At 41.2% G+C, this 17,267-nt stretch overlaps 1 protein-coding gene across 5 annotated transcripts in view; it reads left to right on the forward strand.

Moving 5' to 3' along the window:
- The first annotated feature begins 10,948 nt into the window (after window positions 1-10,948).
- The window catches only part of dnajc6 (DnaJ (Hsp40) homolog, subfamily C, member 6), a 30,332-nt gene continuing 24,013 nt past the window's right edge, over window positions 10,949-17,267 (forward strand). For all 5 annotated transcript variants that reach the window (XM_066666521.1, XM_066666522.1, XM_066666524.1 and 2 more), the window contains exon 1: window positions 10,949-11,171. In XM_066666521.1, the coding sequence (XP_066522618.1) occupies window positions 10,949-11,171 (223 nt within the window). The remainder of the gene's footprint in view (window positions 11,172-17,267) is intronic.

The raw sequence follows: 17,267 nt of genomic DNA on the forward strand, positions 1-17,267 counted from the left end.
AAACCATGTACTTGAGTTAAAGTACAGATACTCAAGGTTAAATATTACTCCAGTAAAAGTAGAAGTCCTAGTTGTAGATCTCCACTTGTATAAAGTACAAAAGTATCTTCAAATGTACTTAAGTACTGAAAGTAAAAGTACCATGACATATTATGTCTCTAATACCCTATTGTAATTTTTGTAACAAGACTCATGTTTAACCCATTGTAGGTGAAAAGACTCTAGTGTCACTCTTAGTTCCCTAGTCTTTGTGCTGCCCCTCCAAACGAACAGAGGTCTCTGTCTCCTGAGTAATAAGCCTAATAAATGTTTCTATGTTGAACCTATGCCATGGCCTGATGTGCACCTCTCCAGAAATATAACGCATCGCATCTATGCAGACCACAACGACTGTGACTGCAGATGGACAAACATGGTTCAAAAGTCCAGAAATATGAACTCCTCTACACTTCGCTCCCTATATAGTGCACTTTAAGACTAAAAAATAAGACTAATACTGGTGCCAACGCACAAGGATAAACTTTCACAATGGTATAGGACACGTGCTCATTTAGGAACACTAGGCAAGATTTGTTTATTTATTTATTTATTTTTTGCTCCTGGGGCTCCCCCTAGTGCAATTAACTTTTACAGCACAATACTGAAATTGGTAGGGAGGGGAAGGGAAGAGGTGGTTTCCTACACTCCTGCAAAAGTTACATAGTGCAGTTTCTGCAATGCTGAGCCGAAAGTAACGGCCGAGACTCTCTTCTCCCTATTACAGGTCCATGAAGCATCACAATGATTTTAAAGCTGTAAATTTAAGGTAAAAATATTACACAGTGTTCCTTTAATCTCTCTATTTTGTCTAGCACATAGTTGCGTAGTACAGCTTGGCCTATATCTGCAATTCTGAGACATCTGTTTCTAAAACAAGTTACGGTGTTGTTGTTTTTTTTTTCTTTTTTTACCTGATACTCGTTTTTGAGGTTTTGGAATAATTCTTCTGGTTTTGAACTCGCTACACGTATTGTGTTTAATAAATCTCCAACTGACTCTAACCCTCGGTGATAAGTAGTGATAACATCTACAGATCCGTAAACCGTGTAGTGATATACGAACGAGTAGTAGTTACCGATGACTCAAATATAGCCAAATACTAACGGTTCTAAGAACTGAACGTGATTACTTACGGTCTCAAATTCACACAAAAGTTGATAAAAACAAAGTCTGCCATAGTTATTGTTGGTTTTAGAAACATTTTCACTTGTTTTAGCGTGGCGACTCATCCGTCTCCTAGCAACGGGTCCACTGCTGCCCAATGTCTTGGAGTTAAGTGAGCTTAATATGATTTTTATATACACAAATCCTCCAGAATTCTCTCAGCTCTCTCAGGAGCACTTTGTAGTTTTATAAAAACAAACTGAAGCACACCTGATGCTCTGCATAGTTTGTTTGCCTCTTACATCCTGTTCTTTAATGGTCCGGAAAACCACAGAGCAGGTGTGATTTGAGTGGTGGATCATTCTCAAGGCTGCAGTGACACTGATTTCAGGTGTGTTGAGCTGGTATGAGTAGATCAGACACAGTAGTGCTGCTATAGAGTTTTTAAACCGCTCAATATCACTGCTGGACATTTTTCTACTTATGAAGGACTAGATGGTGACCAACACAAAATGTGCAGCACCAGATAAGCTACTGTCTCTGACCTTACATCTACAAGGTGAACGAATGAGGCAGGTGTGTCTAAGAAAGTGAACAATGAGTGGACGCTGTTTAAAAAACTCCAGTTGCACTGCTGTGCTCAATTCACTCGTACACTGCCAAAAGAAATTGCTCGTCTGGCTTCACACACAAATGAACTTTTTAGTGACAACCCATAATCCATAGGGTTTAAGATGATGTTGACCCACGCTTTGTAGCTATAACAGCTTCGACTTTTATTTGAGAAGTGCATTGGCTCACAGCTTCATTCTGATTCATCCCAAAAGTTGAGGTCAGGACTCTGTGATGGTCAGTCAAATTCCTCTACACAAAACTTCATCATGTCTTTATGGATGTTGCTTTGTGCACTGGTGTACAGTGATGATGGAACAGGAAGGGGCCAAACTGTTCCTCCAAATTTGGGAACATAAAATTGTCCAAAATCTCATGGTATGCTGAAGCATTAATAGATCCTTTCAGTGGAACTCAGAGGCTGAACCCATCTCCTGAAAAACAACCCCACACCATAAGCCCCCTCCACCAAACTTTACACTCGGCACAATGCAGTCAGACAAGAACTGTTCTCCTGGCAGCTGCCAAACCCAGACTCGTTCATTGGATTGCCATATGGACTGTCACTCCAGATACATGCCTCCACTGCTCTAGGGTCCAGTGGCACTGTGCTTTACACCACTGCATCAGACACTGCATAGCACTTGGTGATGCAAGACTTGGATGCAGCTGCTCGGCCATGGAACCACATTCCAATAAGCTCTTTATGCACAGTTCTTGAGCTAATCTCAATAGCGTTAATAAAAGAGAAAGGTATCTGTACCTTAGGTTCGGATGACACTGACACATGCCAATGGCATCTGCATCTTAAGTTCAGGTGACAGTGACATTGGAATTTTACATTGGGGTGATAGTGACATCGACATCTTACATACAGGTAACAAAGTGCCAGCATATACCACTCGTACACACATGGACTTTATTGTAAAGGAGAAAAAATGAACTGGATTAACTAGTCTACATTAATATATAATGTTTATTACATACTGGTGTTGGGAAAACTGTAAATGATGGTAGTCTGCAGCATATTACTGACACAGCTGTGCTCTCGAATGCAAAACTCAAGATAAAGCCAAGTGCCACGAATACAGAAAATAACACATTTCATTTGTAGGAGTTTTATTTATATGGGGCAGCACGGTGGTGCAGTCACACAGCTCCAGGGGCCTGGAGGTTGTGGGTTCATTTCCCGCTCCGGGTGACTGTCTGTGAGGAGTTGGTGTGTTCTCCCCGTGTCCGCGTGGTGCTCCGGTTTCCTCCCACAGTCCAAAAACACACGTTGGTAGGTGGATTAGCAACTCAAAATTGTCCGTAGGTGTGAGTGTGTGTGTGTGTTGCCCTGTGAAGGACTGGCGCCCCCTCCAGGGTGTATTCCCGCCTTGCGCCCAATGATTCCAGGTAGGCTCTGGACCCACCGCAACCCTGAATTGGATAAGCGGTTACAGATAATGAATGAATGAATATTTATATGGGGGTTTTATGCCACTTCTGGTTTACTGAGGTCAAGCGAGTCTCCACTTGGAAAAGCTCAGTAAAATTAGCCCCCTCACTGTTTTGGAAGAACTGCACATTCTAAACATTAGGATAAGAGCGTGTAGGTGAACTGATTTCAGAAGAAAAGACACAAGGCATAAAGTTTCTGTGGTGTCATTTCCAAATAAATGCTCTTTAAATAATCACATTTCTATCAATTTTATTCTAAATTTATTTGTCAATCAAATTAAAATGTGTCAATGTTTTTAATATCAAGGCATTCTTATATGTTATTTTAAAATAAAGGCCCTTTGTGTGGTCATGTTTCTATAACTTTAAATTCAAATTTAGTCAGTCACACAGCTCCAGGGACCTGGAGGTTGTAGATTCGAGTCTTGTAGGTTCTGTGTGGGTTTCCTCTGGGTGCTCCGGTTTCCTCCCACAGTCCAATAACACACGTTGGTAGGTGGATTGGTGACTCAAAAGTAGTGTGATGAGTAGTAGGTGTGAGTGAATGTGTGTGTATGTGTTGCCCTGTGAAAGACTGGCGCTCCAGGGTGTGATCATGCCTTGTGCCCAGTGATTCAGTATAGGCTCTGGACACACCGCAACTCTGAACTGGATAAGCAGTTACAGATAATGAAAGAATTGAACGAGTTGCACCTCAGCATCTGTTGACCCTGCTCTGTCATTTTACGTGGCCTACCACACTGTGGCTGAGTTGCTGTCGTTCCCAATCACTTCCAATTTGTTACAATACCACTGACAGTTGACTGTGGAATATTTTGTACACATAAAAAATTCATTGATTTGTGAGTGAGTACTTCTGGCAATATAGTGTATGCCAACTCATATGCAGCTAGCACCATGTTCTGACACTCCTCAGAGCCAATATTAACTGTTTCATTAGCTTGTACTGCGGTAGCTCTTTTTAGAGATTGGACAAGAGGGTTTAGCCTTCACTCCTCATGCATTAGGTCATCAGGGAGGCTTGGGCACCCATGATTCTGTCATCATTCAACTGATCTTCTTTCCTTGGACAACGTTTGATTGGTATTAACCACTGCATACCAGAAACACTTCACAATACCTGCTGTTTTGGAAATGCTCTAACCAAGCCATTGGGAACTAACAATCTAAACCTTGTCAATATTAAATTACACTTGCCCATTTTTCCTTTTTTAAGCATATCAGCTTCAACAAGGGACTGTTTACTGCTTAATAGGCTAATACCCCACTATTTGACAGGTGCCGCCTTAACAGGAAATGTTACTCATTTCACCTGTCTTGAGTGTACAATCCTACTAAATATTAACAGTTTATTTAAGAATAATAAAAATGAATACAGAATATAGTAAAATATAGAGCATAATATTTTTATCCCACACTGTTGTAGTTGGCGCTAATCCGTGCTCTGACTTCAGTGACAGCCTTGTTGTTGTTCAGTGCTGAGCTCTGGTGAAGAGGACAGAGAGGAGCTGAGGAAGAGGAGGGTGCTACTGCTGCTGCTTCTGATGCTCTGTGTGATGAAGAGCAGTGTGTTGAACGGGTGATGCAGCTGAGCCTCACTGAATGAGTGAGTGAGAGAGAGAGAGAGCAAGAGAGAAAGAGAGAGAGAGAGAGAGAGAGAGAGAGAGAGAGAGAGGCTGACCTTTGACAGGCGGCGGATGACAAACCAAAGGTCAGCAATCGTGCATTTGGCTGATGGAGCGCGGAGGATGACTGCAGGTAGGATGCGATTTCACATGTTTATACATATTTACCTGAAAGCTTCAGATTGAGCGCGTTCGTGCTGCGCGTGCTACTGAGGTTTTACCGAGCAGTTACGTAAGAAGGTCTGCCCGTTAGATTTATGCCCGGTATCTCTGAGATGTGTGAACATCCTCCGACACCGTCACACAGCTTAACGCCGCTGACGCCAATATCAGATTCTTTTAGGCGAGCTGCTTGTTTTCATTTGAACGAATGAACATCAGCGTCAGCTACAGAGGAGCAGAGCCGGTGGACTGTCTTTATCCAACACAGGGTTCACGCATCAATATGGTGGGTTCTGAACTATCTCCGGACCCCGCTTATTATAAACAACTGGGGTTTTATGAGTCAGAGTGATAGGACTCGGGTTGCTTTGCTCAAAGAAGCTACGTTTCGACGGCAGGAACACAGCAGTGCAATGGAAATGGGATGCCACACATGACTTACAGATAACTCGTGCATATTTTCTGCATAAAATAATTTCAAAATATTTTCTAATGAAAGCTGCGGCCACTGAACGGAAAACAAAACGGAAGTGTAGAGCTGGGTCGCTGACGTCATCAGCCTTCGGCTTTCGCTGGCCATCAACTCAGTTCGATTCAGGAAACTCAGGAGTCGATTCTAATTCAGATTCCAAGTAACTAAGTAACTTATCTACCCACTGTGTGTCATGTAATAACAGCTTCCGTCCTATATTTTGCACCACATTCAGTATTTTCTATTAGTCTTGAACTGCAGGACTCACTTTTTAGCACAGAGTGCTCGAATCCACACAGTGCCGCATTAGCCTTTCAGATTTTAAAACATTAAAACATGTACGCCAAAAATATACTGTTGAGGTTATTGTTCATCAAAGTACACCTTAAATTAGATTTAAACACTACATTCACTTTTCCAGCAGAATAGGAATGATCTTCTTCTGAATGAACAGGAGTGTCGTATATGGACTGTCTGTAAAGGTAATAGATTATCTTAAAACAAATATAATTCACTAAGCACTGCAGTCACTATATTAAACAACAGAAAATTATTAATTATGAAACTTATGGATAAAATTGACAATAAAAACAAAGCTATGCCACGTCCCACTCCCCCCAAAAACTCACACCATGCGACAACTCGATTCGAAAATATCTAAACATATATCAGACAAAAATACAATGTACAAAAAGGTACTCCACACATTTTACTCCATTTTTGTTTAGATGTAAACAGATTTGTTAACAGCTGTTTGATGTGAATTTGTTCATTGTAAAATTGACTCAAATTTCTTTAGTGATAAGTAATAAGGGTTCACCATGTTTAAAATACAATCTTTGTAATTGAATGTAATCTCATCTTGTGAATTTTCACGTCTTCTGAGATTACTGTTGATGATGGAAATATAATAGGAAATCGGATTTATTTTTTGAGAACATTTAACATCTTGCATGTAGCCAATACCCTTTATGGCGTTTTAAAAATATAAAAAATGTTACTTCAAGCTTTTTCAAATCTTTCATAGGTAAGGCATCGGTCAACATCCAAATTCATTCCATGTGAAAAATTCTGACTTATTGAACAGAGAATTTCACACCAGTTATTTTCAATTACTATCATCTTATTCAAATCATTATGGATGCGTTCCCATTTAATTATATTTGTTCTCAACCAGAAAATTTGCACAGCTAACCCTAGCTAGATTAACACCGATGGATAAACTATAACTCCACTGGCTCTTTCCTGTGAGTATGTTGTATGTTTCAATGCTTGCAAAGTTGTTTGATCTCAAAATAATTTGTCGTTACAAATAAACAAAAATAATTTTTGTCAAAAGTAAACACAGCTGTTATGTTTGAATGATCCGTGTAAGGCAGTGAAGGTTTTATACATAGTGAAAACGACAGTATCAGCTAAATTTAACCGTCCTGTGTGGAATCGACTCAAAATCTTCAGAGTCGATTCTCGACTTCCGAATCCTACCGGGCTTAATTGATAGAAAACATTAGATTTTGCGAGCAATGTTAACCACAAACAATATTTTTTAAACGTGCGTAAATGCTTTCACATTTCGCGTCATTTAAAGGACAACCCAAACAGCGAGGAGATCCTGATATCGTGACGGAAATGCTCGTTGTCTCCAGGGATCGCCTGCTGTCTCCATGCAGCTGACGTCACGTGCTCTTCATCTCTCTGTAAATGTCGGCTCAAAAACAGTTAGATTCCCTGAACGTGCAGAAAGAGTTTTTCAATAGAGCACACTGTCTGGCTAAATAAAATAAATAAATAAATAAATAAAAAATAAAAACCTTGTTCATTTTAGCTGCTTCTTTTGCTATATTTAGTTACAGTTTTTAGTCCTACAGTTACAGACTATAGCCTGTTCAATGGTCAGGACCTCCACAGGACCACCACAAAGCAGGTATGGTTTGGCTGGTGGATCATTCTCAGCGCTGCAGTGACACTGACGTGTTGGTGTCGTGTTAGTGTGGAATGCACTGGTACTAGTTTCAGTCATAGCAGTGGCTTGCTGCTTGCTGTAGTGGTTGATGTATCATTCTAAGTCCAGAAATGACCATGACAGAATCAACTCCAGCAGCTGTGTCTGATCCACTCATACCAGCGCAACGCACACTAACACACCACCACCACGTCAGCACCACTGCAGTGCTGAGAATGTTCTACCTCCCAATTTACTGCTCTGTGGTGGTCAACTTCTTACCTGTGAAGGACAGGGTGAAAGAGGGCCAAATAAGTATGCAGAGCAACAGATAATCTAACATAATTTTCTGTCACTGAAAAATCCACAGTGCACCTATATGGTATGTGGACCTGATAACAAGGAAAATGAGTGTAGAACAGTGGACAAAGGTATATTTATTTATTTAGATGCTCTTATGCAGCTACAGCCTAAGGTCCCTTGCTAATGCCTAGAGCCATCTAATGGAGTATAAATCCTATACATTAGTTTAACAGCTACAAGAAGACAAGAAGAATGGATTAACTGTATAATGAAGCCCACTGTATCTGATCTTGTCCACCTAGGTCGAGTTCTGTTGATGCTGTTCTTCACCCTAATATCCACCATACACAGGAGATGGGTGTTAAAAAAGAAAAAGCCAGGATCACTAGCATGTAACCGAGATAAAATGAGGAGTCTATTTCTAGCTCAGCTGTCATAGATGTTCATTCTGTGAGTATCCGATGCTACTGTGAGATCTCAGTGTAGAAAAAGGCTTATTGTTTCAGTGTGTACATGTACTGTTTCAATACTTCTTATGATGGAAAAAGAAAATGTCCCTCAATTCTCACCCATGCTTATGCATACACTACATGCCCAAATGTGTGTAAACATCCCTTGTAAAATGACAGTTGCCTTACTATGGGTCAAGTTTAGGGTGAACATATATGGCCCTTGGAGGACTTTGCTCAGTGACACAAGCTGTACCATCCCATAATGAAGTTATGAGACGTTTATAAGTTAAAGAGCCTGTAAAATATCACAAGATCCGTGTTAAACAGCCAGCTCATTGTAGTGTTATATTAACCCATATCCTGGCCCTGTTCAGTTTCTTCATCAGTGTTATTCTGCTAGAAAATATACTTGTGTGTTTTTGTTCGCTGCTAAATCCATGTGGTTTCAATGTTTATCTTGGTAACAGTGAGAATCAGTCAGAAGCAGCATTAAGTCGGTAATTAATGGCAGGCAGCAACCCGAGTCTTTTTCTGCAAGACACTTCCTACACAGAGTGCCCAGCCTCTCTCTCACTCCCTCTCTGTTTCCCAGGCTCAGCTGCTCTTGTGAAAAAGCATGCTGCCCCAAGGTTGCCAAGGAGTGTGGCCAAAAACTGAAGCATTTAACACCATGTAGCTGACTTGGAGCTAAAGCGTTCTCTGTGAAGTAGTCTTGGCTTGAAGAGCCTCGACTGGCAAACAGCTAAACCTCATATCAAGGCTGATTGTGGGGCTGTGACCACTCTCTTGTTTGGGTAATAATTATTGTCTTAACCTGGCATGCGGTGGCACAGTGGTGCAGCAGGTAGTGTCACAGTCACAGCTCCAGGAAGCTGGAGGTTGTGGGTTCGAGTACGACTCCGGGTGAATGTCTGTGAGGAGTTTGGTGTGTTCTCCCTGTGTCGCATGGGTTTCCTCCGGGTGCTCCGGTTTCCTCTCATGGTCCCAAAACACATGTTTGTAGGTGGATTGGCGACTCAAAAGTGTTCGTAGGTGTGAGTGTGTGTGTTGCCCTGTGAAGGACTGGCGCCCCCTCCAGGGTGTATTCCCGCCTTGCACCCAATGATTCCAGGTAGGGACCCTAGGACCCACCACGATCCTGAACAGGATAAACGCTTACAGATAAGGAATTAATTAATAAACTGGCATGATTGTTTACATGAAGTGCATATTAATTCCACATAAGTTAAATACAATGACTGGCCATTATTACCACCTTTTTGTTTCTACCCTCACTTTATATTCTCTAAGCTCCACTGACTATACAGGAGCATGTTGTAGTTCTACAATAAGAGTCTCTGTTGCTCTGCATATATTATATATATAGCCCCCTTTTACCCAATTCTACCCAATTTCCAATTTCACAGTGCAGATATTATTGTCTACTCTATTAAACTTTGTTGGTCTTCCCTGTAGATGTAAAGTCACAGACGGTATCTCATCTGTTGCTGCACAGTTTGTGTTGGTCGTTCACTAGTCCTTCATCAGTGGTCACTAGATGCTATTGGCTGGATATTTTTGGTCACTTGACTATCCTCAGTCCAGCAGTGATGCTGAGGGGATTAAAAACTCCAGCAGCAACTGATGTGTCTGATCGATTAATTCCTTTTCTGTAGTGGTCCAGTAAGGGCAATGAGCAGTGAAGTATGCAGAGCAACAGATGGATACTAGGATGTAACTGTAGCACTACTAGTTCTCCTGTAGGGTCCTGTAATGGAGCTGTGTGTGTAATGGAGTGGACAGTGAGTGTAGAAATAAGGAGGTCAGGTCATAAGAACAAGAAAAAGAGTCACCTTTATTAGTCCCCTTAGGGAAATTTCTTCTTCGCATTTAACCCACCCCTGGCAGTGAACGCATGCACAAACACACACCAGTGAGCAATTCTTCACGAGCACTAGGGGCAATGAAAACACACACACACACACACAACCAGAGCAACGGGCTAACAACCACTTTGGCACCCGGAGACCTGGGGTTAGGCGCCTTGCTCAAGGGCGATTCAACTGTGGGTTAATTTTGTTCCTGCCGGTCGTGAATTGAACTAACAACCCTCTGGCCTCAAGCTCTCTTCTCTAACCTTAAGGCCACGTCTGCCCCAATGTTTCCATATAATGATAAGGCTGATCTGTATATATTAGAAATGCATTTTATTTATGTGGAATAGATTAACAAATCTGAATCAAGTACATTATAAAGCCAAAGTACGTGGACAGGGTTTCATTAAGTAATTTGGCTCTATTTGCTGCATCTCCAGAATCTCATATTCTTCTGGAGAGTAAGTTGGAATATTTCTGTTTGATTTGATGGCATTCAGCTATGAGATCCAGGGGCTGGGTGACTTAAGAGAACACAGTTCCACAGCTCTACAGCCCAATAGGGACACCCCCAACCTCACCCTAACTTCGTAATGGTTTACGTGATGGGGGCATTATTTTATCCCCATAAAAGGTCCTCACAATGCCCGAGTGAATGTGTAGACATTTGGGTCCCCTTTACGTGATTTAAATCTGAAACATTCACACACAGTCAGGTCGGTGCCGGTGCCGGTGCAGTGTGTGTGTGTGTGTGTGTGTATGTGTGCGTTTCTGTGAGGTGGAGGCGCTCTGGTGGAGGCGCTGTGGCGCAGGAGCCGGCGGAGCTCAGTTGTAGTGCAGCGCGGCGGCGGGGCTTCACCGGCGAAAGCCAGCCGCGAGAACCGGCTCTATAGCGATGCCCAGAACGAACTAAAGTCACCTCCCCGTCTCCACTGGAGCTCATGAGCCTTCTGGGGGGATACAAGAAAAAGCCTGCTTACGATGGCTACGAATCTTTACAGCTGGTCGATAGCGGCGGAGACTTCGGCAGCGGAGGAGGAAGAGGAGGAGGAGGAGGGGGAAGAGGAAGAGGAGGAGGAGAAGGTGAAGGTGGAGGAGGCTTGACCGCGGCTGGATTCGGTGCCAAAACACGAGCCGACGATTTCAGCACCATGGAGAGTTCAGGTAAGCCTATAGACGCCGTTATTGTTTTGGGCCCTTCACCCGTTTTCCGACAAAGCCCCGCCCACTTTTGCTGGGATTGGCTGACTGAGACTCTCCTCCCGTGAATACATTGGTCTGTGGTAGTAGTGGGGGGAAATGGTCCACAGTATATTATGATTTCTAGACATATATTGGAGGTATATAACACTAATCTGACACAGTTACATAATTTACTGTGCAACATTTACATTAACAATTAAAAACTATGGTATTTACCTAATGTTCTGCACTTTAAACCCACTGTGTAATGATGCTCTGCCTTGTAAAACATCCAGGTTTTTTTTTAAGCTAAGGTTACCTACAAAATGCTCCAAAAATATTGTTATACGGCCTAACTCTAGTAGTTAGTAGGTCATACTCTTCTTCTGAGTATAAATGACTGGCCAATCTTAGCGCAGGGGGCGGGGCTTCACTGGAATATGGGTGGAAACGAAAATCCTGCCATTTTCTGCCAATGCCATTAGAGTCAGTGTGAAATGTCTTGCATGAATGTCTTGCACTGTTTTGTTTTAGTGGTCAGTTTTTTTTTTGTTTTTTGTTTTTTTTTGCTGTAGTAGGTGTGCATGAGCATTAGCTGTGAACGCAGCCTCTTCCACTGTAGTCTCAGAAGCATGCTGTCTATTGTGGCCTGTGCTGTGTCATGATTGGCTCCTGTCTGCAGTGAAATGGGAGGTGTAACCACACTAGCACACACACAGATTTTTGGATAAGAGTGAACACATAAAGGGCATTCTCTTTGGCGTGCGTCTTCCAGGAGTCTGGAGATTAGCATGGGTTAGCATGCAGGTAGCTAAGCTAAATGAAGAGTAGTATATAGAAAGGACATTGTAAGGGACAGTTGGTTTGCTGAGGGATTGGCAGGACTGCGGTGGTCTAAAAAAGCAAGTGTGGCATTTTTTCTAAAGACATGGTGTCAAGTGCTCTTGTCTCATCTCAGCCGGTGTCTGCCACTGTCTCTTTCCGCAGTGTGTGTGTGTGTCTGTCTATGTGAGGAAGTGGTTGAGGAGGTGTCTTTGTGTTGTAAGTGAGAATCAGACCATGAGGCTCTACAGATCCTTGTAAACTGAAAGCTTATAAAGCTGACCTTAGCTAGAGTCACTCTTTAAAAAAAAACATATTTTTGTACATTTAAATAGTCTCAAAAAGATAGGGAACAGAAGCCAAATATATCTTCATCCCATTTTTTATTTTTTGTAGGACCTTGCTTCAAGCTAATGCTATGGAGACCCATTCCTGCTGACAGAATATTTTATACATACATAGCTCATCATAAACAGCTCATATCTTAGCATTTTATGATTATAACTTGCAAGCACATAATAACGAGATTTTAACTTTTGTTCATTCATTTTCTATAACCACTCTCTCCCAGGATCCAGAGCCTGGCCTGAAACATTGGGCACACGGAATACACCCAGTCAACTGATTATTAGCATCTCATAAATATAAATTCCTATCTCTTTTTAATGAGATCCTAGATTTTCTCTTCATCATAATATAATAAATCATTTTAAAAAGAGCATAACGTATAACTAATATAAACTTTTGCATCACTTAAACATGCAAGTCATTATTATGAGATCATAATTTACCATTATAAGATGGCAAGTCATTATTTTAAGATATTACAGGTGATGTACTCAATTTTAATCAAACCTTTATTTTATTATTCTGAGGAGGCTTATTTACTATTTGCTCCTCTCCAGTCTGTTTGCTGCTTAATGTGTTTATGGAACCCCAGTGTCTGTAAATGGGTAAAAAAAAAAAAGGCAAAGGGTCTTGTTCCGGTATGCTAGGCTTTCTCTCTCAGCTTTTGAGGGATTTTAGACAATGAATAGACCTCCAAACATTGAATAGCATGAACTGAGATGAAGATATTGCTCTCTTCGTGCTCCTTAGGTGGGTAATATTGACTTATATTTGCTGTAGATGGAACTGACCCTAAATTTGGGAGAGCGCTAACTGCATGAAAGTAAACACAGACCAAAACTCCACAAAACTAAACAACTCGACTTACAAACAAGTTTTTGTGGCAATTCAGTGAATAAAAACTTACAGCCACGTTCAAACAACACTCCTTTGTCCCCTCAAACATACCTTTCCACCTTAAAAGAGCTTCTGAATGTAAACAAACTAAAGAACCGCATTCGCCCACAATCGTAAAAATTGTTTTCAAGTTGTGATTATGAGATCACATCAAAGCACTTGTCAAAGTAAATGAGTTTTATTTTTAATTGAAAGTCATCTATTCAGTCCTCTTTCTTCTCAGACTCTCATTTTTCTGTTCTGAATAGTATTCCTTAATGTGGAAGCGTTGTATTTTGGATCACAGTGGCTGGAGTTTGTGCTGTGGAACTCCTCAGTCATTTGAATGAAACAGTACATTAACAGTGAATTTACTGATGTGAATATTAGACATTTCTGTGGTGTGCTGTGTGTGGATGAATATAAGAGCAGCTTTGTGTCTGTCTGAATGTCATCTATAATTGAAGAGTTGGGGCAGGGTCCAGTTACAGGACACACACACACACACACACACACACACACACATACATGCATGCGTACAAACATACATGTTTTTTTATATATTGTCAGGTCATAAGATTATAAAAACACGTCCCATATGTATTATATAAAGTACTGTGCACATTTTATAGGCGCTCCATTTATTTAATGTCAGCTCCAAACTGCTATTACATACATTCATTATTTATTTTTAAGAGTCAGGAAGTGAGAAAAACAATCCTAACAGGAAATGACACAAAAGCATCAACAGCTAAATATAATTATGTGTCTGTCCTTTCTGAACTGAAGAAGGATTGGAGCTAGTATTAGTGCTTTAAGTACTGTTTATATAATGGGGAGTGATTTTGTGCTCTACCAGATATTTTTAGATAATATTAATATGTGCTATGTATTTTATATACAGTACATACATACATGTAATATGATTAGAGAAGAGAAACTCAACTCTGACCTGCTGTACTAAGAGAGCAAATGTGGAGAGTTTAAGAGCATAAGCATCAGTTAACTACATCTCAACTTTATTGATCTCTCCAGCCTTAAATGGGGCAGCTTTTCTCTCTCTCTCTCTCTCTCTCTCTCTCTCTCTCTCTCTCTCTCTCTCTCTCTCTCTCTCTCTCTCTCTCTCTCTCTCTCTCTCTCTCTCTCTCTCTCTCTCTCTCTCTCTCTCTCTCTCTCTCTCTCTCTCTCTCTCTCTCTCTCTCTCTCTCTCACCACATATAGATCCTTGCAGGATAAAAGGGATTTAAGTAGGAGTTCAGACGCTCTGTTTGTGTGTGTGTGTGTGTGTGTGTGTGTGTGTGTGTGTAGTCCTGGACTTTGAAGTCAGCTGGGCGTCTGAGTCTCTGCCCGCTGAGAATGGAGCCTTTCTGTACTTTTATGGCTGCTCTAACAGGAAGTCAACCATGTGCCCAAGTCCACTCCAGCTCAGCTTGGCCATGCCATGCTAGGCCACCCCGCTGTTCAGCTGTTTGACTCTTTAAATCTTCAGCCCTTCTGCTCTTCAGCCCTTTAGCTCTTCCACCCTTTTGCTCCTTAATTCTTCAGCTGCTGTGAAAATGATTAGTGTTGCAGTCTCAACTAAGTCACACGGTGCTGTCGCAGCCGCACTGCTATGTCCATAGAGTCCATGTCCATAACACTAATCAACAGTTTATTATGAGCCAAAAATTAGCCTCCAGTCCACTCAGTGTCAGCCTTTGAATATTTGTAAACGTTTACTACTGAATCGTATGAGCACCAACTTTATCCCATGTTTAATACAAAGGCTCATTTTCCAGTATGGAGTATTTAAGCACTGTACTGTAAGCTTTTTTCTGTAAAGTATGATACAGATTACAGTAACATAGTGTTTACTACAGTTTGTCACATACTGCTGTAAATTCTGGAAGCTTACATCCACAAATTAGGAAGTTTTTGTTTGTCTTTGATAAGTATATGGAAAGCATAATCTTTTCTTTCATTTTTGTTTCGGCATAACAGCAAATCAGTGCAGATACTGTTTGAAAGTTTCTAAAACACTCAGTAGAATGTAACTGAATACTGTGGGAACAATAAGCAGATATTAGACAGGCTGTCTACAAACCTTTGGACATAAAGTGTATCACTTGCAACATGTTTTGGCAGAGGAGCTAGAGCCCTCTAGATTTTAACAGCATTGGAAATAAGCCCTAAGAGAGCACTTTCACACTGAATGCTGAGTGGTCAGTAGAGCAGCTGAGTCACGAAGCAACGTGTTTCATGACTCAAAATCTGTAATGGTGCATGATGTAATATAATATTTTATCATCCAGTATAGAACAGGTGACAATGCTTTCCTTTTGGCAAAGATCCTAACTTTTTTAGGTGCTAGGGATAGATTCCTACTGAATCAAACACCTTTATGGTAATTACAAACAATGAAAAATATCTAAAGCTCATTCATTCATTCATTATCTGTAACCGCTTATCCAGTTCAGGGTCGCGGTGGGTCCAGAGCCTACCTGGAATCACTGGGCGCAAGGCAGGAATACACACTGTAGGGGGCACCAGTCCGTGACAGGGCGACACACACTGACACATTTGACACTCACAAAGTCAAACCTATGGAAACTTTTGAGTCACCAAACCACCTACCAATGTGTGTTTTTGGACTGTGGGAGGAAACCAGAGCACCCGGAGGAAACCCACGCGGACACTGGGAGAACACACCAAACTCCTCACAGACAGTCACCTGGAGTGGGACTTGAACCCACAACCTCCAGGTCCATGGAGCTGTGTGACTGCGACACTACCTGCTGCACCACTCTGACGCCCTAAAGATCATCTTAACTGAAATATGTCCATGTCAGTGTACCACCAGGATGCTCTCGGGTAGGAATCATTCCAGCAAACCAAGGAATAGATAGGATGATTAACTACCTCATAAGACTCCTTTTATCCAGAGCCAAGATTTAGCATGTTCTACACCAGTGGTTCTCTAACATGTCTTCAGAATCTTCCAGAGAGTCCACATTTTTGCTCCAGTTCACTAAGGCATAGAGATACAGCAAAAATATGGGCCATCTGGGGCTCCCTGAGGACATATTTGAGAACCACTGCTCTATGCCAAGTGAATTTCTATCATTTAGTTTGGCTATCAGAGGCTCTCACTACGATATTCATGTCAAGCAGCACCACTGGGGATATGGGAGCACCCCTGGGAGTTTGTATAACATTTCACAAATGGCTTTAAGTGAGAGGAAAAGTTAAATGGTCTTCTCAATATGTGTTTCTTTATATCAGAAAGACTGTGTGGCTTGTCTGCTCTTAGCAAGACATTGCATGATATGTATTTATTTTTATTTGCGTTGAATAGCATATATTCATGTTCTTCTTGGTACAATACACATCTGAAAAGCTTTTGGGAACATTCTGAATGTCTACAAGTGCTTTATCGTGCAGAATATTAGCATATTAAATTCTCAGTTTAAACCCCTGCATACATAACCTTGTCTAGCTGTTTGATAGAGTTATCCAAAAAAGCACATGTTTGTAGGTGACTCAAAAGTGTTAGCTAAGTGTGTGAGTGAATGTGTGAGTGTGTGTTACCCTGTGTAGGATTGGCACCCCCTCCAGGGTGTGTTCCTTTGTTCCTGCGGTTACAGATAATGAATGAATGAATAATTTGACTATATCAGACTATATCAAGTTTGAGAGTGTTCCAACTTCCATCAGCAAAAAAATATCCAAGTATTGCTTTGTGGTCAAAACTGAATTGTGATTAAATTAATATAATATAATCTAATCTAATATAATATAATATAATATAATATAATATAATATAATATAGGGCGGTACAGTGGCACAGCAGGTAGTTTCACTGTCACACAGTTCGTTCCAGATTCCTGGAGGTTGTGGGTTCGAGTCCCGCTCCGGCTGACTGTGTGTGAGGAGTTTGGTGTGTTCTCCCTGCGTTCGCGTGGGTTTATATAATTATTTGTACTATAAACTGTGTATCAAAAGCAATAATGTGTTCTTTTGAACTGTAAACCAGAAATGTTGTAGTGTGTGTGT

Source organism: Hoplias malabaricus, chromosome 3 (genome assembly GCF_029633855.1).
Source record: "Hoplias malabaricus isolate fHopMal1 chromosome 3, fHopMal1.hap1, whole genome shotgun sequence".
NCBI lineage: Eukaryota > Metazoa > Chordata > Actinopteri > Characiformes > Erythrinidae > Hoplias > Hoplias malabaricus.